This window comes from Haematobia irritans, chromosome 3 (genome assembly GCF_050003625.1).
Source record: "Haematobia irritans isolate KBUSLIRL chromosome 3, ASM5000362v1, whole genome shotgun sequence".
Lineage (NCBI taxonomy): Eukaryota > Metazoa > Arthropoda > Insecta > Diptera > Muscidae > Haematobia > Haematobia irritans.
Window position 1 is genome coordinate 171079180 of NC_134399.1, and position 22624 is coordinate 171101803.

Below are 22624 nucleotides of genomic sequence, written 5' to 3' on the forward strand. Positions count from 1 at the left end.
TACTCTACATCTCTACTCCACAACGAAACAGGATACATGAAATTGGAAGAATTTGTTGTTATGCTTAATTCCAATTACCAGAACAAAGCAAAATATTCTCCTTATCCGCTGATAAGGTCTTGCAGTGAATAAGACTTTTATTAATACCACAATCATTAGAATTATCAAATTGGTAGTCGTATGTTTATCGTGGCTATTCCTTTAATATCCCTGTATAGTCATACATATTTCAAAATATTTGAATTGTTTATGAAAATGTAGATAAAGGTTTTATCCTAATTTTTCCCTTTGATAATGTATAGATAAATATAGATTAAAACATATTGTTAATATCACTGATGAAAAATCTTATTTGTAGCAATATCTAAAAGATAAAATCTCATTCAAGCATTGTAATTATATTAAAAAAAAAAAAAAAACAGACTAATAAAGACGAATTCAAAAAATTGAAAAAAAATCAAATTTTAATTTCTATAGAAAATTTTGTCAAAATTTTATTTCTCTAGAAAATTTTGTCAAAATTTTATTTCTATAGAAAATATTGTCAAAATTTTATTTCTATAGAAAATTTTGTCGACAATTTATTTCTATAGAAACTTTTGTAAAAATATTATTTCCATCGAAAATTTTGTCAAAAATTTTATTTCTATAGACAATTTTGTTAAAAATGTTGAGATCCTGTAATAAAAACTAAAATATCCTCATTTGGGAATATGTTTATTTCTTCAATGTCCGCTATTTATAATTTTTAGAGTAGAGTTGATATCTGAGAAACGTTCACATTTTGGGGCAGAATTACTCTATATAGAGTAATTGTGATGAAAAATTACCAAATGGCTCGCTGTCGTACCACGGTGCTTTTGGCACTCGAAATGTATCAAAAAAAAAGCACAAAAGTTTCAACTTAATCAACGCTGCAGTCTATACATGTAAAAAAAGAGGCTCGATTTAGTTGAATTGCTCGGAAGTAATATATAATTTTGAGTCACATATATCATAGATATATTACTATTAACAGTACTACTTGTATTGCATCTAAGCTGCATGCATTGGTTGCAATAACGTAAACGAATGATCATAAACTAATGCGATTACAATAATACAACAAAATTCGCAATAAAATTTGATAGTCAATAGCTAGTTATCCGAATAAAATTCTTATTATTATCAACTTACAATCGTACGCAATTTTATTATCAGAAAAGAAAACATATTGACATGCGTATAATATAGTATAATCCCAATGTCCCAGATTAAATTTATGTCCTCGCATTTATGATTACTATTCCTGTCATTATTATCGGCGCTGATATTTTTTAATGACAGCGCATGATTTTAGTGTAAATTCTATTTGAATCGGTTTGTTTTTGTTAAGTTTTTTTTTTGTTTGTTTATTTTCATATCTATATTGTATTAATTTACTCCATTAACTTACATCTACTACGTAACTCAAATCACAACAAGTCAAATCGTTGCTGCAGCCGGTAGTGATCGCTGCCACTGAAATTGTTTCGTTTTTTGTTTACCAGTTTTCAAAGTCTTGGCCAAGTTTTCAAGCTTTGAGTCGTTCTTGCTCATTCGCGATGATCGGTACGGTTAACAATACGTTACGGATATAATCAGTATAGTTTTGATTTAAAGAAAAAAAAGTAAATTTTTTTTACTATTACAAAACATTAAAATCGAATCGAAAATGTACTGAGAGTGAAATTCCTGAAATAATTACTAGACGAATTAATTGAATTAAAAATAATTAACTAATAGCAAGCTGCTGAATATTTATTTTGTGATAAAAGCTGTGTATGTATATGTGTTTTCCCAAAGTGTAATAAACAAAAAATTAAAATATTGTATTTTTCATAGATAAACTACACCCAAAAAAAAGTGAACCCAGCGTGGAAGAAAATGTAGGTTTATTTTAGAAAATTTTAACTAAAATTGTTTTCTAATTGCAACATGTTACAAATAAGTTAATACTTTTTGTCAAATTGAAGAAAATTTATTAAAAATAATTAATTTTTTTCTCTTGTTTAAGAAAATTTCATATGTTGAAAGAAAAAATTGGATTTAAAAATTGTTAAAATGTCTTTAGCGCTATACGAAGTTCATGACAGGTACAATTTTAGTAAAATTTACTCATTTGAGAGACTTATGAACTCAATTTAAGCAAACTTCTGCCATTTTAGGAAAATAGGAACTATTTTATTTTTTAGTAAAATTGTGCACTATATTTGTATACAACTTTTTTTCTTGTTTTTAGTTCATGTCATTAAAGTTAGCAAAAAATTATTCAACTAAGGAACATTTACTCGTATTGTGACAAATTTAACTAAAATCAACTAATCTTCATGAACTAAAATAAAGTTCAGTTGGCATTAGAGCCCTTTTTTTCTGGGTGTAGAAGCTATGAAGTATTTTTCCCATAATAAATGAGCCATAAACAAAAATAAATGCGAAACTCATAAATTACCACAAAATATGGGGAAATTTTCCCTAAGGTGGTTTTTCTTCGCAATTCATAAATGTTAGACTAAATAATAGTATTGTTATAATAATTCTATGGAAAATTTATATTATATTCAACATAGGTTTCTTAAACCTAAACTCAAGAATTTTAAATAAAAAAAAAAAACATAACCAAAGTTTCTTATGAAAAACGTATTTATACGGAGATTGTTATCTGCCGTGGTTGTCAAATTGTTTATTTTATTGCCAAGAAGCTCAATGTTTTGCTAAATTTTCTTATATACATTTTTTCTTATAAGAATGTCCCAGCAAAAATATTTGGAAGATGTTCCAAAGACAGAATTTTAAAAGCACTTTCAAAAAATTTCCTCCCAAAGATGTTCTTTATTTTAACTACACCCTCACAAAAAATCGCTTCTGTAACATATACTCCTAAACATATTTTGCTTCAAGCATATACATTTTTGGGTATTGCCCAAACATTTATATGTTTGATCTCTTCCAATATATAATATGTTTGAAAGCATATTGGTCTAAACAATATATGTTTGGGTAGTCTAAGTTCCAAACATTTTGTATTTTTGCATCCAAATTCAATAATGTTGTCTTCCAAAAAACAATATGTTATTATATGACCATATAATATGTTTGGAAGCATTTTACACCCAAAAATATTATATGCTTAAAAAAATTCTCCCAAACAATATTGTGCTCAAAATTTTATTTATTTATTTATATATTTACAATCATAATGAATTATGAAAATAAACAGGTAATATAGGTGCTAACAACATAGGTTTTCGACCTGAATGCTCAAAATTTTGTTTCTGCCCAATTGTATATTCCCTCACATCTTTCTCACTTCCACGAGATTTTTTAGTTCTTAGCACCTTTTTCTGTAATACAAACATTGTAGAAGAAATTATTCAATTTTATGATTTTTTTTTATTTTAATTTTACCTTTTGCCGGACGGGAATTCGAACAGCGGACCACACAGTTTGTAAGGATCAAAGAAGTAGCTGATCAATTGCCCAAGGAAAAATAAAATGTTCATTTTGTAATAACAAGCAACAACCACCAACTTAATTCAATATCGCTCCCTGTTAAATAGCGCTCCAAGCTACTAAACATATATATGTTTATAGGCTATTTCTAAATTAATATATGTTTGCATCCAAGCATATTATATTTACAAACATTTTATGTCCCAAACATAATATGTTCTAACATATTAACATATATGTCCCAAACATGTTATGCTAGTTTATGAACATTATATGCTTGCACTCAAAAATATTGTGTTTAAAAATTTGTGTTCCAAACATATAATGTTTATAGCCAAACATATGAAAAACAGTCTTTTTCATCCGTGTACACAGGAAGTTCTTTTGGATTATTATAACTCGCTATTTTCATATTTTTAATGGGTAATTTTAACTTTTTTTGTTTCAAGTTGGTTAAAAACAGAGTAAGAGTTAATAAAATGGTAGAAATTATTTCAATTTCGATGAAAAAAAAATGCTAAATCAAATGTAGAAAAATTGCGAATTTTTGAAAATATTTCAGGTCGAATGTTTCAGACAAGCGTTAGGATGGATTAAAATCATAAAAAAGTATATAAATTATTTACTTGGCAAAGTATTAATCCAAATCACGGAATTAAAAAGTGATGCAAATCCAGTGCAACAGCTGTTGAAATAGTGGACATCCGTCCTCTGACAAACCCATGTTAAATTCATCGCTTTTGAACCAATTTTGAAACACTTCCGGCTCCAAAAAGAACACTTTCACTACTTTTTTGGCGACGTTATTTATGCTGGGGTGTTTATAAGCATACCTACTGTACATAATCATACACTGAACAAAAATTGTCGTGAAGCCAAAGATTTAATGTCCTTCAAATGCGAATCAGAATATTGCTTATCATTTCCCTGATAAAAAGTTTTTTCCTTGTTCAAAACTCGATTCTCTTTCTAATGAAGTCGTCTTCATTAGATTCTGATTTACTCACGAAATTAATTGATTCAATTAATTTTTTAATTGAAATATCTTCAATCACAGAAATGATAGTATCAATTAAAAAATTATTTGATCCAATTGAAAAATTTATTGATCCAATTGAAAAATTTATTGATACTATTATTTTTTTAAGATTGATTTTTGTTTCAATTAAAAAATTTTTTGAATCAATTAAACTTTCTATTCAATATGTTTTAAAACTCAATTAAGACTTTAATTGGAAAAAATTTCGTGAATTTTTTTTTTTTCTGTGTAAGGTCAACTTGGCTGTAATAATTCTGAGAAATTCTTCAAAATTAATGAAATTGTCTTTAAATTTGTTGACTTTTTGTATCTTGACTACAAAGCAAAAAAAAGCGTTTATAAATAGGAGAAGGTTTCAACACTTTATTTTAAGGACGTTTTTACTTGAAACATACACTGCAAAAACAATGAACCCACGAGGAAGAAAAATTTTGGTTAATTTTAGAAAATTTAGATTCATTTTAGAAAATTTTAACTAAAAACTATTACAAACGCTGACATCACGGCGGTATCACAAAAATAAGTAAATAATATTCAATTCAACAAAATTTATTAGCCATAAATAATTTTTTTCACATGTTAAAGAAAATGTTGTAGATTGAAGGAAAAAAATCATGTTCAAAATTGCAAGAATGTCTTTAGTATCATTCGTGTATAATTTTTACCGTTTTTAGTTCTTTAACTAACGTAAGCAAAAAATTATTAGAGAAAAGGAAACTTGCTCCCAAACGTAATAATTCCATGAACTAAAATAAAGTTAAATTGGCTTTAGTGAAATACAGGGTTGACTTTTGACTACCAGGAAGGAAAATTTTAATTAATTTTAGAGAATTTAGGTTAATTTTATAAACCGCAGAATTCACAAAAAAAAATAGTAAATATTTTTCGAATAATTCAAGAAAATTTTTTAGACACAATTACACAGACAAAAATCCGTAGTTAAACTAACACTAAATTTAACTTAAAATGGTCTAGATTTGGTGCTAAATGATTTTCCTCTTTATTTTTAGTTCATTTTTGTCTTTTATAAGAGAATGTACTTTCGTGAACTTCAGTTAAAAAGTACAATAACGCTTTGTGGAAATCTCTAAATGTGAAGTAATAAAATTTAGTTCAATTTTCGCACGAGTTTTTTTTCTATAGAAATAAAATTTTGACAAGATTTTCTATAGAAATAAAATTTTGACAAAATTTTCTATAGAAATAAAATTTTGACAAAAAATATAGAAATAAAATTTTGACAAGTTTTCCTATAGACAGAAAATTTTGACAACATTTTCTATAGAAATAAAATTTTGACAAAATTTTTCTATAGAAATGAAATTTTGACAAAATTTTCTATAGAAATAAAATTTTGACAAGTTTTCCTATAGAAAGAAAATTTTGACAAAATTTTCTATAGAAACAAAATTTTGATAAACTTTTTCAAATTATCGATAAAAATAGAATTCTGAAAAATAAGATTTTTTTCTTTGGTAGTTTTTGGTAAAAATTTCTTAAAATATAGGTAGATTATTTTTGGCTCGAGTGGCAACCGTGGTTAGAAGTTCACAATTGCAAAAATGTCTTTAGGGCTATATGAAGTTCAAGATGGTCGCATTATTGGTCAAATTTAAACATTTTAAGAGGTTCTGAACTATTTGCTTCATTTTTGTATAACTGTTCTCTCTTTTTTTAGTTTATTTAACTTACGTACGCAAAATATTATTAAAGTAAAGAAAACTTTCTCAAAACATAATAATCGAATTAAATTGAAACATAAAAAGAATTAAATTGGCTTTAGTGTCTTATATAGTTCCCTTTTTTGAGTGTGAAAGTGGCCGATTTTGGTTTTCTCACCATTCCACAAATTGAGCAGTTATCGGGTTTACTTGCCAAAGAAGACACCAGAACTAAAGCGCCGCCGCAATGAACCGCCGTAACGACCAATGGTCCCTACTCGCTCATACACGGAAAAAAGTAAATTGAAAATTTAAGTAAATTGTATTCCATTTTAAAGGGTGATACGGTCAAAATTTGGTCAATATAAACTTGACGTATTTCTTTCAATTTTGCATTTAAAAAACCTGAACACCCCTCATTTTGAAGGTGTGTGTATAGAATGTTGCTCCTATTTTGATTTTGGAATTCACTCTTCAGTTGTCCAAATGCCGTCCAAGCAAGGAGAGCAGCGTATCAAAATTTTGCTCGCGCATCGCGAAAATCCGAGCTACTCGCACGCAAAGCTGGCAAAATCGCTAAAAGTTGCCAAATCAACCGTTACAAATGTAATTAAAGTGTTTGGGGAACGTTTGTCGACAGCCAGGAAGTCTGGATCGGGGGGAAATCGAAAACCGGAAGCCGCTGAGACGACAAAGAGAGTTGCCGGTAGTTTCAAGCGAAACCCTAACTTCTCTTCGAGATGCCGCAAATAAGCTGGGTGCATCGTCTACAACCTTGCATCGAGCCAAAAAACGAGCCGGACTATCGACTTGCAAGAAGGTAGTAACTCCAAATCGCGTTGATAAACAAAATACGACGGCCAAAGCGCGATCCCGGAGGCTGTACACGACGATGATGACGAAGTTTGACTGCGTGGTAAGGACGACGAAACCTACGTCAAAGCCGACTACAAGCAGCTTCCGGGACAGGAGTTTTATACGGCAAAAGGAAGGAGAAAGGAAGCAGATATTTTCAAGCACATAAAACTGTCAAAGTTCGCAAAGAAATATCTGGTTTGGCAAGCCATCTGTACCTGTGGCTTGAAAAGCAGCATTTTCATAGCTTCCTGGACTGTCAACCAAGAAATTTACGTGAAAGAGTGTTTGAATAAACGTCTGCTGCCTTTCCTGAAGAAACACGGTTGTTCCGTACTATTTTGGCCGGATTTGGCATCTTGCCATTACGGTAAAAAGGCCATGGAGTGGTACGCCGCCAACAACGTGCAGGTGGTTCCCAAGGACAAGAACCCTCCCAACACGCCAGAGCTCCGCCCAATTCAGAAATAATGGGCTATTGTCAAGCGGAACCTAAAGAAGACCAAAAAAACTGCTAAGGACGAGCAGCAGTTCAAGGCAATCTGGCTTTCTGCGGCGAAGAATGTGGACAAGGTGGCTGTACAAAATCTGATGGCAGGTGTCAAGCGTGAGGCCCGGCAATTCGGATTTGGAAAAGCGAAAGCCTAACTGAATATTTTTCCTGAATTTTATACTAATTGAACTTGAAAAAGAAATTTAATTTGATTTTTTAAATAAACGATTTCACCGAGTTACACGCGTTTTCCCTTGACCAAATTTTGACCGTATCGCGCTTTAGGAGATTTCCATAATGCGTTGCTAAAATAATGAGAATTTACTGAAATTTTTGAATTTTTAACTACTATGTTCGAAGGCATCGTTAAAGAGCTCAACAATATTGCAAACAATTTCGTTTCCTTTTTAATAATTTACGGTAATTCCGGTCTTTCAGTCGTTGGACTCAACGTCTTTTTGACATTGAAATAAATTCTTTAGCGACCAGTTTTATTGCGCCTCCTCTCATCCAGATTAGTTCAAAATTTTCACATCATTTGACTCATTTCTCAAGTCGTCATAGAAAACATGACAAAATGTGCGACCTTTTGCGTTATTTTAAAAATGGCTTTTAACAAATTTGTTAACAATAAACAATTTTTGAATATTTTTAACAACCAGCTAGTGCGACTTAAAACTTACAGGACGTGATTAATGTACCATAAAAATTGCAAGAAAAATATAAAAGCACATTTTAATTCAGAGAGCACTCTAGACTTCAAAATCATTCAGACATACAACAAATGAACGGATCTATTGAGAAATACATAGTCTAGAGTAAAATTTAAAGTGCTTGACCCTTTTTAAATACGCGGTCTAACGGAGTGAAAATTAAGTGTGTGTGTGTGTGTGTGTTTATTTGGCGATGCAAATTTAAACAACGTAAATTATAGTATATTCTTAATATTGGTCTTTCTTTTTTTTAATAGTGAATTTTTGTTGAATTTACGTTTTCATTTTACATTATTCAGCAAACAAAGCCGGTACCTGTCATGCGTTTTAAAATAAAATATTTGTAGCCCAATTCTGAATATTCCCTAGGGAATGTGTTCCCTGGGAATTCATTTCCCCGGGAATAAAATCCTCCTATTCTAAACAGTAGGGGAAGGGAATAACATGGGAGAAATAATTCAGAGTATTCGAAGTCAGCTGTTTTACTTCAACTGTTTTGTTTTAATAAATTTTTAATATTAAAATTTTGAATTGAAATTGTATTAAATTGATGTAAAAGTTGAGTTAAACGCAAAACACGTCAAAAATGTTTAGTGCCGTGTTTATGGTAGTAGCTGAGGAGAGGCGTATCAACGTAACAAGGTCTAAAGGATAGAAAAGAGAAAGCTACGCGATGCCATTAACCCACTTGAGTTGCCTGAAACGTTGTAACTACATACTTGCACGCAGAGAAGGAATATGATCACCTCAAACATGTTTCAAGAGCAAACTGTTATTTTTGTATGGTGACCATGTAACATGTTTGTCACTAAAATGTTATTTTCTCGTCAAATATAACCTGCTTGCCGAAATCAGATACATGATTTCCGAGAAAATAACATGGCTGCGAAAACCATGTTACATGGTCACCACCCAAAAATAACATTTTGCTCTTAAAACATGTTTGAGGTGATCATATTCCTTCTCTGGGTGTGTACAGAGATTGTTACTTAGTTCATGGGATTTAAAGGGTTAAAGTGGCAGCCCGATTTGATTCGGACTCACATAGCCCATTCAGTCCATTGTGATACAATATTACAGGGTATATAATCCAGCCTTCAAATACCTGTTGGATGTATTAGGCGCCCACATTCCACCTCAACGCAAGTCTTTTGGATTATCTCCACTAGTAAGATTAGGCGCTACGCTTCTTTGTCGAAGGTGGCTACCAAAAAGGGCGTAGGAAAAGATCGAGACATATCTGTGGCCCAGAGTAGCCTGAACAAAATTCATAAAGAAGTCATAAATATATTTAAAGAACACCTATGCCCGAATTGGATATATTTCATCAAAACGCGGGACACATGTTCGCATTATTGCTCCTTTCAGAAACAAGCGCCCACATTAAAATAGGAAGGGATATTATAGTTTAAATGTAAAACCTTTTTTTCTATATAAAAGAATTTTTAAAATATGTACAGATCTGTGACCATGAGATAAGCATTCGGTAGTTGGATGCATCCCATCATCAATTTTAATTTAACAAAGAAATGATGCATTTTGGTTACAACTCCCTTGATTTTTTTGGGGGAATTATTCCCAAAAAATGTCATCGGTTTTCTCTTTTTATTGTCATTTGTAATACCAATTTTTCCCCAAGGGAAAATTTCCCATTTTCGAATTTGGTTTAGAATAAGGGAAAAGGGAATAGGGAAAAATTTCCAGGGAGTTGTTATTGAGAATTGGGCTAGTAATAATTATTGAAATTTCGTATCGATGCCACCACTAAAAAAATACTGTCGTGAGGCCAAATATTTCATGGCCTTAAAATACGCATCTGAATTTTTCTTTGCATAGAAGATGAATTTCTTTGATATAAAGTTATTTTTTTTTATTTTCCAAAAGTCGATAAACTTTCCAATGCAGACGTTTTGTCCTTGAAAATTTACGAAACTTTAAAAATCAAACTTTTATTTCTATAGACAATTTTGTCGTTAGTTTATTTCTATAGAAAATTTTGTCCAAATTTTATTTCTATAGAAAATTTTGTCAAAATTTTTTTCTATAGAAAATTTTGTCAAAATTTTATTTCTATAGAAATTTTTGTCAAAATTTTATTTCATTCGTTTTGTTTTGTTATTGTTGGTTTGTACTTCAATCATATTTATTGTTTTGATCTCAGCTTAAAACCCATTGCGTTGACTAAACTACAAGAGTAGCTTAACCAACAGAGGAAAAAATGTTTGTTGCAAGTAGAGGAGGAAATTTTGTCAATATTTTATTTCTATAGAACATTTTGACAAAATTTGAATTTCTTTAGATAATTTTGTCAAAATTTGAATTTCTATAGAAAATTTTGTCAAAATTTTATTTCTACGGAAAATTTGTCAAAATTTTATTTCTATAGAAAATTTTGTCAAAATTTTATTTCTATGGAAAATTTGTCAAAATTTTATTTCTGTAGAAAATTTTGTCAAAATTTCATTTCTATAGAAAATTTTGTCAAAATTTTATTTCTATAGAAAATTTTGTCAACATTTTATTTCTATAGAAAATTTTGTCAAAAATTTATTTCTATAGAAAATTTTGTTAAAATTTTATTTCTATAAAAAGGGAGACACCGTGGTGCAATGGTTAGCATGCCCGCCTTGCATACACAAGGCCAAAAAGTTTTTCAGCGGTGGATTATCCCACCTCAGTAATGCTGGTGACATTTCTGAGGGTTTCAAAGCTTCTTTAAGTGGTTTCACTGGAATGTGGAACGCCGTTCGGACTCGGCTATAAAAAGGAGGTCCCTTGTCATTGAGCTTAACATGGAATCGGGCAGCACTCAGTGATAAGAGAGAAGTTCACCACTGTGGTATCACGATGGACTGAATAGTCTAAGTGTGCCTGATACATCGGGCTGCCACATAACCTAACCTATAAAAAATTTTGTAAAATTTTTTTTTTTTTTATAGAAAGTTTTGTCAAAATTTTATTTCTAAGAAAATTTTGTCAAAATTTGAATTTCTTTAGATAATTTTGTCAAAATTTGAATTTCTTTAGATAATTTTGTCAAAATTTTATTTCTATGGCAAAATTTGTCAAAATTTTATTTCTATAGAAAATTTTGTCAAAATTTTATTTCTATAGAAAATTTTGTCGAATTTTATTTCTATAGAAAATTTTGTCAAAATTTTATTTCTATAGACAATTTTGTCAAAATTTTATTTCTATAGAAAATTTTGTCAAAATTTTATTTCTATAGAAAATTTTGACAAAATTTGACAATATTTTATTTCTATAGAAAATTTCGTCAAAAAATTTCTTTAGATAATTTTGTCAAAATTTGAATTTGTACAGAAAATTTTGTCGTTACTTTATTCTATAGACAATTTTGTCAATATTTTATTTTTATAGAAAATTTTCTCAAAATTGTATATCTACGGAAAACTTTATTAAAATTTTATTTCTATAGAAAATTTGTACGAAATTTTATTTCTATAAAAAATTTTATAAAAATTTTATTTCTATAGAAAATTTTGTCAAAATTTTATTTCTATAGAAAATTTTGTCAAAATTTTATTTCTATAGAAAATTTTGTCAAAATTTTATTTCTATAGAAAATTTTGTCAAAATTTTATTCCTATAGAAAATTTTGTCAAAATTTATTTCTATAGAAAATTTTGTAAACATTTTATTTTTATAGAAAGTTTTGTCAAAATTTTATTTCTATAGAAAAATTTGTCAAATTTTTTTCTTTGAAAAATGTGTCAAATATTGAATTTCTTTAGAAAATTTTGTCAAAATTTTATTTCTATAGAAAATTTTGACAATATTTGACAATATTTTATTTCTATAGAAAATTTTGTCAAAATTTGAATTTCTACAGAAAATTTTGTCGTTACTTTATTTCTATAGACAATTTTGTCAACATTTTATTTTTATAGAAAATTTTCTCAAAATTTTATTTCTATCGTAAACTTTATCAAAATTTTATTTCTGTGGAAAACTTTTATTTTTATAGAAAATTTTGACAAAATTTGTCAATATTTCATTTCTATAGAAAATTTTGTCAAAATTTGTATTTCTTTAGATAATTTTGTCAAAATTTGAATTTCTACAGAAAATTTTGTCGTTACTTTATTTCTATAGACAATTTTGTCAACATTTTATTTTTATAGAAAATTTTCTCAAAATTTTATTTCTACGGAAAACTTTATCAAAATTTTATTTCTATAGAAAATTTGGTCAAAATTTTATTTCTATAAAAAATGTTGTCAAAATTTTATTTCTATAGAAAAATGTGTCAAAATTTTATTTCTTATTAGAAAATTTTGTCATAATTTGAATTTCTATAGAAAATTTTGTCAAAATTTGAATTTCTATAGAAAATTTTGTCAAAATTTTATTTCTATAGAAAATTTGTCATAATTTGAATTTCTTTAGAAAATTTTGTCAAAATTTGAATTTCGTTAGAAAATTTTGTCAAAATTTTATTTCTATAGAAAATTTTTATTAAAATTTTATTTCTATAGAAAATTTTTATCAAAATTTTATTTCTATAGAAAAATGTGTCAAAATTTTATTTCTATAGAAAATTTTGTCAATTTTTTCTATAGAAAAATGTGTCAAATATTGAATTTCTTTAAAAAATTTTGTAAAAATTTTATTTCTGTAGCAAATTCGCAAAATCTACCAAAATTCAAGAGTTTTACCAATCTACCAGACAGTAGAAAATCTTCCACGTTTGGTAGAATTCTACCAACTGTGGCAACCGTGGTGCTGAGTGCGACGCCGCTGGGTCCTATTAGATTCTCCATATTTTGCGGCCGAAAAGTTTGAAATTTGAGTTCTGGAGACCAATAGAAGGTGTAAATTTTCCACTGACCTCCTTGGCAAAATTTTATTTCTATGGAAACTTTATCAAAATTTTATTTCTATAGAAAATTTTGTCAAAATTTTTTCCATAGAAAATTTTGTCAAAATTTTATTTCTATAGAAAATTTGTGAAGAACTTCTTAGTTGGAGAGGAATAATTCGCAAAATCTATCAAAACATCAAGAATTTTACCAGTCTACCAGACAGTAAAAAAATTTAACACCTTTCGAATTTGATTAAAAAGTTAATTGTATCAATTAATTTTTTAATTAAAATTTTTAAAAATTTCAATCATTGACTTAATTAACTTAATGTTTCTATCATGATTAAAAAGTTAATTGTATCAATTAATTTATTAATTGAAAAAATTTTCAACTTCAATTAACTTTTTAATTGGAAATATTTTGGTATTATTTTTTTCTGTGTGTCTAACTTTTTGTGTGCATCGCTCTTGCACTTTATTTCTGAATGCAATAGATCAACATGCTTTTGAAAACTTGTAAATTATAAAATGAACTGTCACAGGAATAGATCTGTCAGACGAGCGGTTTAGAAATTAAAGTACCCTGATGGAAACATTCTGACTTCTGACATTCTGAAATGGAAACATTCTGACTTACAAATAAGAAAATTACATTGGATTAATGTTGAAATAAAATCAATTTTCTGGCATTTCTGGTATTCATATTAATTATTATTAATATTAATAATGAATATGATATTAATAGCAAAAATTTTCCCTAAAGATTGTATTTGAAAACATTTTATGACATACAAATATTTGTATTTTTAATTATAATATACGTTAAATAAAACCTTGTAAAGTATTTTGTGATCGCAACAAAGAAAATTAAAGTGCTAATTATATCAATTCAATTTTTTTTATTTCCTCGCTAGAGTTCCAGATTGTTATTTCACTTTATAATTACTTACAATTGATTTCAGACGTACAGGTTCATCTTATTTTTGGCACATTAAAACCAGTTCGTAACTGATTTTCACTCCATTGTTCTGTATGTCATATGAACGCCGCTAAAACAATGATTAATTATTTCCCCATTGATTGGCGTATGTTTTGCAACCTGTCACAATATTACAATAAATGTTTTTGTGTAAAAAAAATCCCTTTTTAAAACACTTGTATGCATTATTCTTGCAAATACGAGTACTTTTTTGTCAAGTCGCTCGCTATAATTACAGAGAAGGCAAAACGAAATCTATGGATTCGATATACAAAAAATTTGACTATGTTAATTTCATGCAGAAATAAAATTAAATTAAATTCGAGCAATAATTTATAATTATAATTTTATTTCTGCACGAAAGTAACATAGTCAAATAAAAAATTCTTTTTTCAATTAAAAAGTAATCGAATCAATTAATTTTTTAATTCTGCAATTAATTGAATATATTGATTTATATTGTTCGTATGTTAAAAGTGCCTTATTGGTCTATATTTTAGGTAAATTTTCCATATTAAAGATTTTCATTATTCACCATGCTTAGGTTCATAATATATCATTTTGAGTCTTCAACAAAATTTCGTTAATGGAATACACGGTGAAGGTTCTTTAAAAAAGACTCGGCCAAGATTACGGTCGTATTTACATTTTAATCTATCATGTCATTGCCGATTTTACACATCACGATTGTTTCCATTGAGCAATCGTTAATCGATAACAACAATAACCCAATAAACACAAACGTTTGAAAAATACTAAAATTCAATAATTTTTCAAACATTTTTTCAAAGGATTAGGGTAATGTTCAAGTTGAGAAATTGTTGAGAAAATCGCGTTCTCAACAAAAAACAGACATTACCCTCAACAGTAAAATTCAACACAATAGCAATAATTTCTCAATTGTAATCCTCAAATTGAAATGTATCGCTACTCAATAATTTCTCAAACAGTTTTCAATGTGAGAAAAATAAAAAATTAGCATTGTTGCGAATACTTTCAAACCACAATTTGTATGAAAGTCAATCCTAGTTCTAACTGAAAGTCAATACTAAATATCTAGGGATTTTGTAAATTTTATTATTTTTTTTCGTTAACAAATATAATAATCTTAAAAATAACATTAATAATATATAAAAATAATAATATAATACCAATCAAAATGTAATTATCTTATTAAACGTATTAATGAATAAAACTATGAATATTATACAATACAATACAATGTTGGTGTCAAATAACTATTTTTTAATATGCTGGCAATTTGAAATAATTACTATCGGGGAACTTGCTGGCTTGTGTGTTAGAATAGATTCCAGCAAGAGGAAATCACAAAATATCAAACTGATGACGGGATGTAAATTGATGTAAAATGCATATTTTCATCCAGAAGTTCTTGATATAGGAATTGTTGCACTTTGTTTTAATTGGTTGCACTTTGTAAGTTTTCTGAAAACTTTTCTTTGTTGTTTCCTTCATCGGTTTTTCATCGGCCAACATCTTCCAAGAATATACCATCCAATGATTTTAGTTTTCTGCAAAACAATCGAGTTTTGTGATTTCCATTATGTTTTCATTTCACTTTTTATTTTGACTTACCAATTTGTATTTCTTCCAACTGACCACGTACTTCGTGATTTCCTCAAGAACGTTGGTGTTACAAAATTGTTGTTATTAAAATACTGGCAATTTTCAGGAACTTGATGACCAGATAATTGGAATAAATTTCCAGCAATTTCAATTCACAAAATAACAAATTAAACCGATGTTGCGATGTAAATTAAACTGTCGATGTGATGCGAATTATCATCCAGTAGTTGTTGATATGGAAAAGCATAAATACCAAGTTTTTTTGGTTGTACTTTGATTTTTGGAAACTTTCTCTCGATAAGTGTCCAAGAATCAGCATCCAAATATTTTAGTTGTCTGCAAAGAGATTTGAGTTTAGTGACTTCCTTAAAGTTTTCATTTCGTGTTTTAGTTTTACTTACCAATTATTACCCTGCCAGCATTTCAAAGTTCCATTTCAACCTCATCGTTACCACAGACTCGTAAATGTCACTTCAACCATCATGAAAAGGTACATCAAAAAGTACATGCAAGTAATTTGCCATCCCTACTGTTAAAAAAGCCATTTTTTTTGTGAAACGCCAAGCGCAACCAGCTTGTTATATTTTAATTAAATAAAAACGAAAATAAAGTTCTGAAAACATAGATTATACGCTTAAAATCGTGAAAGGTATATTGGTGAACAATTTGGTGATTTTCCAAATGGAATAAAGTGATTGTTTTTCAGATATTTTACAGACACGCTGCCTCCATGGAATAAAAACACTGGTTGATAGACGCAGCAACATGTAACTCGCTACTTGTAACTCAACATCATCATTAATGCCAAAAATTATGTTAAATGTAATGTGATAGTGGTATAAATGTTATATTTTTAAGAATTTGTAAATGTTTAATCAAATTAATAAATATCTAAACAAACGTGTTTTACTCGACCACAATGATTCTTTTACAACTATCTTAAAATGCACTTTTTCTGATTGTTTGGAGGGTCCCTTATTGGCGTCGTTCTAAATTGATCTATAAAGGCACCTAATAATTGCACTCATGCGAAACATTTTTGTAGTAACTTGGCGTGGTACAACTTCTCAATAGCCCTGCCAACATTTTTTCAATTTGGGGACTCTTTTGAGAATCCCCACTACGTCGAAAACAATCATATACGACATCAAAAACTCGTCGGAAAAGCGCCGTCACTATTGAGAAGTTGTACCACGCCAAGTTACTACAAAAATGTTTCCCATGAGTGCAATTATTAGGTGCCTTTATAGATCAATTTAGAACGACGCCAATAAGGGACCCTCCAAACAATCAGAAAATGTGCATTTTAAGATAGTTGTAAAAGAATCATTGTGGTCGAGTAAAACACGTTTGTTTAGATATTTATTAATTTGATTAAACATTTACAAATTCTTAAAAATATAACATTTATACCACTATCACATTACATTTAACATAATTTTTGGCATAAATGATGATGTTGAGTTACAAGTAGCGAGTTACATGTTGCTGCGTCTATCAACCAGTGTTTTTATTCCATGGAGGCGGCGTGTCTGTAAAATATCTGAAAAACAATCACTTTATTCCATTTGGAAAATCACCAAATTGTTCACCAATATACCTTTCACAATTTTAAGCGTATAATCTATGTTTTCAGAACTTTATTTTCGTTTTTATTTAATTAAAATATAACAAGCTGGTTGCGCTTGGCGTTTCACAAAAAAAAATTGGCTTTTTTAACAGTAGGGATGGCAAATTACTTGCATGTACTTTTTGATGTACCTTTTCATGATGGTTGAAGTGACATTTACGAGTCTGTGGTAACGATGAGGTTGAAATGGAACTTTGAAATGCTGGCAGGGTAGTGACGGCGCTTTTCCGACGAGTTTTTGATGTCGTATATGATTGTTTTCGACGTAGTGGGGATTCTCAAAAGAGTCCCCAAATTCAAAAAATGTTGGCAGGGTATAAGCAATTTCAATTGATTATTAAAAAATTTCCACATTTTTGTATTTCTTCCACGAACTTTGTTGTCCAAAGTAGTATTGAAAACCATGTGGTTTTTTCGTTGTATTTCAGGGTAGTATTTTGTAAAAGTTTTCTCCAATTATCTTCAACACATTTTCAAAGCTTTCGTCAACATTTTGCCAAATTGGTTGTAATTCGCAAACAATTTGAAGATGTATTGAAGATGAGCTGTTTCAAGTCAAGTTGAATTTATGTTGAAAATGAAATTTACCCTCAAACTGAAAAGGTGTTGCATTTGAAAAACGCTCATCCTGTGTTTATTGGGAAATGTCTGTGCTATTATTCTCATTCTCACGACGCTCTCAATCAGATCTATGAGAGCAAATAACCGTTAACGGTTCTTGTGACAAGACAATAGTGTAGCTTATGGCTATATAGGAATAAAATCCCATATTAACTTTTGATTTTTTTTTTTTTAATTTATTTTCAAAGATTTTTTTACCAAATTAACTATCATTCTATTGGAAACGAGGAAAAAACGAAGGCTGGTCCTAAATGTCAATACATAAGCGAAGAAGAAGCACACAATAAAAACAACAAATCAAACAAAGCGAAATTCCCTTGGTCACCCCATTCACAGGGATAATTAAGATCGGCACTATGGGTATACCTATAACAAGTGGAGATGATAAACCCAGCGATCCCAATGATAGTCAAGATGTAGAAGCATCAACAAAGACCAGGCACAAGACAAGGTGAAGGAGTAGAAGCGTTGTTTTTTATATGTTCAAATTTTAATAAATTATCTCTCAATTTCTAGTGTCTATGAAGCTGCAGTACATTTATTTAAGGGCAGTGTGGGAGCTGGTCTCTTTGCTATGGGTGATTGTTATAAAAATGGTGGCATTATTGGTTCCAGTATTCTATTGCCCATTATCGCTGTTGTCTGTGTCCATTGTGAACAAATGTTGATCAAAGGTTCAATTTTGGCTGTGGAAAAAAGTAAAACCGCTACCTTCTACGATTATCCCGACACTATTGAGAAATGTTTTGAGGCTGGGCCAGTACCATTTCGACGTCTGTCAAAAATTATGAAATTAGTGGTGGAAATGTTTTTGTGTATTACCCAATTTGGGTTTTGTTCGATTTATTTCGTATTCATCACAGAGAATTTGCATCAGGTAAATTCTATTAATTTTTTATACAAATTTTTTCCTCAAATGAATTTTATATTTTCAGATCCTCAACAGCTATGGCATAAATATTAGCTTAAGTTTCACCATGTTGTTGTGCCTTCTACCAGCCATGATACCATCATTGTTGACCAATCTAAAGTATATTTCCCCCGTGTCTGCCCTTGCAAATTTTGCTTTACTCTTTGGTTTGGTGGCCACGTTGACTTTAGCTTTCCTAGATGGTCCCATACCCTCACCAACTGAACGCAAAATGTTTACGTCAGGCTCACAACTCGCATTATTCTTTGGTACAGCATTATTCTCATACGAAGGCATTGCTTTAATTTTACCCATACGCAATTCGATGAAGGAACCAAGACATTTCGATAGACGTCTTGGTGTCCTAAATATATCCTTGTTTTTCATAACAGTTTTATTTATGTTCACCGGTTTTGTATCCTATACCAAATGGGGTGAAGATGTTGAGGGTAGTATTACATTGAATTTGGATCCCAATGACAAGTGAGTATATGGCGATATTTTTAGATTTTTATATAATTTATTGATAACCATAACTAAATTTGTTCCGAATCGAAAAGAATTTAGTACACCCACCTAGTATTTGAGCTTAATTGTTCCATACATGGTTTAGTTTGGACTAAATAAAAATAATAATTATTAAGGTTATGTCTTGTGTTTGGTCCAAAATCTGAAATTTTCTCAAATTAAAAATAAACAAAATTTTTGCTGACCCCTTTCTATAACTTGAATATTGGAACAAAAATATTTTTGTTCCCGAACATCCGTTGTGTAAGACTTTAAAGTCTAAAATTTTTACAAATTCTCCAATACTCATAGAAAAAAGTCTGCTAAAACAGCAGTCGATGTCTGCTATTATATTTTTGTAAAGGGTGATTTGTTAAGAGCTTGATAACTTTTTTTAAAAAAAACGCATAAAATTTGCAAAATCTCATCGGTTCTTTATTTGAAACGTTAGATTGGTCCATGACATTTACTTTTTGAAGATAATTTCATTTAAATGTTGACCGCGGCTGCGTCTTAGGTGGTCCATTCGGAAAGTCCAATTTTGGGCAACTTTTTCGAGCATTTCGGCCGGAATAGCCCGAATTTCTTCGGAAATGTTGTCTTCCAAAGCTGGAATAGTTGCTGGCTTATTTCTGTAGACTTTAGACTTGACGTAGCCCCACAAAAAATAGTCTAAAGGCGTCAAATCGCATGATCTTGGTGGCCAACTTACCGGTCCATTTCTTGAGATGAATTGTTCTCCGAAGTTTTCCCTCAAAATGGCCATAGAATCGCGAGCTGTGTGGCATGTAGCGCCATCTTGTTGAAACCACATGTCAACCAAGTTCAGTTCTTCCATTTTTGGCAACAAAAAGTTTGTTAGCATCGAACGATAGCGATCGCCATTCACCGTAACGTTGCGTCCAACAGCATCTTTGAAAAAATACGGTCCAATGATTCCACCAGCGTACAAACCACACCAAACAGTGCATTTTTCGGGATGCATGGGCAGTTCTTGAACGGCTTCTGGTTGCTCTTCACTCCAAATGCGGCAATTTTGCTTATTTACGTAGCCATTCAACCAGAAATGAGCCTCATCGCTGAACAAAATTTGTCGATAAAAAAGCGGATTTTCTGCCAACTTTTCTAGGGCCCATTCACTGAAAACTCGACGTTGTGGCTCGTTAGTAAGTCTATTCATGATGAAATGTCAAAGCATACTGAGCATCTTTCTCTTTGACACCATGTCTGAAATCCCACGTGATCTGTCAAATACTAATGCATGAAAATCCTAACCTCAAAAGAATCACCCTTTACTTCCGGGTCTAGGTTATAAATTTTCCCCCAAGGTTAGGTTAGGTTAGGTGGCAGCCCGATGTATCAGGCTCACTTAGACTATTCAGTTCATTGTAATAACACATTGGTGAACTTCTCTCTTATCACTGAGTGCTGCCCGATTCCATGTTAAGCTCAATGAAATTTTTCCCCAATAACAGCCTCACTTTGATAAATATTCAGATTTTTGAACAAATACTATAGATATTCAAAAAATGTTGTTTTAAGTGTGTTATGATCGCCCCCAAGTTGTAATTTTTATTTGTTTAAGCCAAATTAAGACATGTTTTAGTGTAATCGACCTTTAAAAATTGTTTGCTATTTCAGCAAACAGTGACTGCTTTCCCTTTTTCAGCAGACTTTTTGCTGTTTTAGCAGATTTTTCTGATGTTTCTACTAAAAAATTTCTTTGGGTGTACTTTTGACAGACTTTTCTTCCCCGTAAGAAATCAATTAGTCTAATTAGAAGATTATACAATTTCAAGAACGATTTTCCACTATTGAAAATGATTTTTAGTTTTATTATCCCTGTAATATTATAATCCTACTTTTTTCTTTTCCAGACTATCGCAAGCTGTAAAAATTTCTGCGGCTTTGGGTGTTTTCTTTGGCTATCCCATACAATTCTTTGTTATGATGAAAATATTATGGCCACCCATGAAACATAATATGGCATGTGCCCAACAACGACCCATTACCATTCAGGTGGTCTTTCGCTTCATAATGGTCTTAATGACATGTAAGTAATATCTAATATTTTTAGCCAATTTCCATAGGCCATAGCCTAATCTTAATAATTTAATGTTTTCATCTTTCAGTTGGTGTTGCTTTATTAGTTCCTGAACTGCATTTGTTTATCTCTCTCATTGGTGCTCTTTGTTCAACCTCATTGGCATTCATATTTCCTGTATTTATTGATTTTGTGGTACGCGCCCAAACACCCAAGGGTCTAGGCACATGGGTTTATGTAAAGAATATGGCCATTTTGATAATAGCCCTATTGGGAGTTGTAAGCGGAACATATCAAAGTATTCGAGAAATTGTTAAAGCTTTCCAAGAGGAGTAGGGATTTCAACAAGGCGGATCGGGTTTTCTCTCGTCTCATTGTAACGGAAGAGTCTATTGTAATGATATGTGATGATTTGTATATTGAAAACAACAACAACAAAATAGTGATATCTATATGTATATTTATATGCGTAAGTCTATTGTATATAGAATTAAGTTTATTTTACTTTTTTGTTTGAAACAATTCATCATACCGTAATTAAACGATTATTCTCATTTTTGTAACTATTAAGTACTTATTCTTTGTTTTTATAAATCTGTCTACTAATCACCACAATTATATGTATATCTAAGCTATTGTAAACATTTCTTTAAGCTGCAAAAACAAAACAAAAAAACAACATCTTGCCATAAAACAATAAAAAAAATGTACATAAATATTGAATATTTGTTCCGTAATTACAATAAAAGGAAAAGTATCTGACTTTGTCTAATTACCTATGGATGAGAATCGAGTAACTGGTCACACAACCTTTTAGCCTTGCTATGGTTGATGGTAACAAGTACAAGTCCAAGTTTAATCTGGTTTTAATTAACACTACAGCCAAACAAAGAAAAACTTCTTTATTTCTAACCTTGAGTGTGTGCAACATTTGAAGTTTATTAAGAACAAAAAGTGATTGTCCATTCGATGACCTCGTCCGCAACGAGAGAAAAATTACAATATTTGCTTAATGCATGCAATGGCTTTTGACTGTTTGCGGAAATCAAATTCTACTGTTATCGTATTTTCTATAGAAAATAAATATATGTATAAGATCTGAAAAAAAACTTTGCCTAGAAATAAAGTTTGGATAAACCTATGGCAACATATCTTTGAAAATCAAAAATTTTAAATTTCTAGATAGATTTGAATTTACATTGAGGTAGTGCTGATACATAAACGGCTTTGGGCAACGGCTAAGGTAGTCAGCCGCGGTTGTAGAGTGTTTAGGGTTCTCACGGGACAAA

The 22624-nt window shown here is 30.1% G+C and overlaps 1 protein-coding gene and 2 long non-coding RNA genes across 5 annotated transcripts; 1 reads left to right on the top strand and 2 right to left on the bottom strand.

The window, feature by feature from the left end:
* The first annotated feature begins 1471 nt into the window (after window positions 1-1471).
* On the top strand, window positions 1472-22058 carry LOC142228420 (neutral amino acid uniporter 4). Of its 3 annotated transcripts, XM_075298852.1 has the most exons (7): window positions 1472-1800; window positions 1864-1907; window positions 18063-18325; window positions 18391-18751; window positions 18810-19267; window positions 21169-21344; window positions 21424-22058. In XM_075298852.1, the coding sequence occupies exons 3-7, from the start codon at window positions 18231-18233 to the stop codon at window positions 21669-21671; spliced, it is 1338 nt and encodes a 445-aa protein (XP_075154967.1). In that variant the 5' UTR covers window positions 1472-1800; window positions 1864-1907; window positions 18063-18230; the 3' UTR covers window positions 21672-22058. The 3 variants fall into 3 exon arrangements, with proteins under 3 accessions (XP_075154967.1, XP_075154965.1, XP_075154966.1); XM_075298850.1 differs by lacking the exon at window positions 1864-1907; XM_075298851.1 differs by lacking the exons at window positions 1472-1800; window positions 1864-1907 and adding an exon at window positions 8296-8442.
* LOC142228422 (uncharacterized) lies at window positions 15094-16376 on the bottom strand. Its single transcript, XR_012720160.1, has 3 exons — window positions 16025-16376; window positions 15633-15959; window positions 15094-15568 (listed from the first exon to the last, which is right to left on the bottom strand). It is a non-coding gene; the product is annotated as an uncharacterized LOC142228422 (long non-coding RNA).
* Window positions 16928-17890, bottom strand: LOC142228423 (uncharacterized). The gene is made up of 2 exons (XR_012720161.1): window positions 17224-17890; window positions 16928-17166 (listed from the first exon to the last, which is right to left on the bottom strand). It is a non-coding gene; the product is annotated as an uncharacterized LOC142228423 (long non-coding RNA).
* Window positions 22059-22624: the final 566 nt, after the last annotated feature.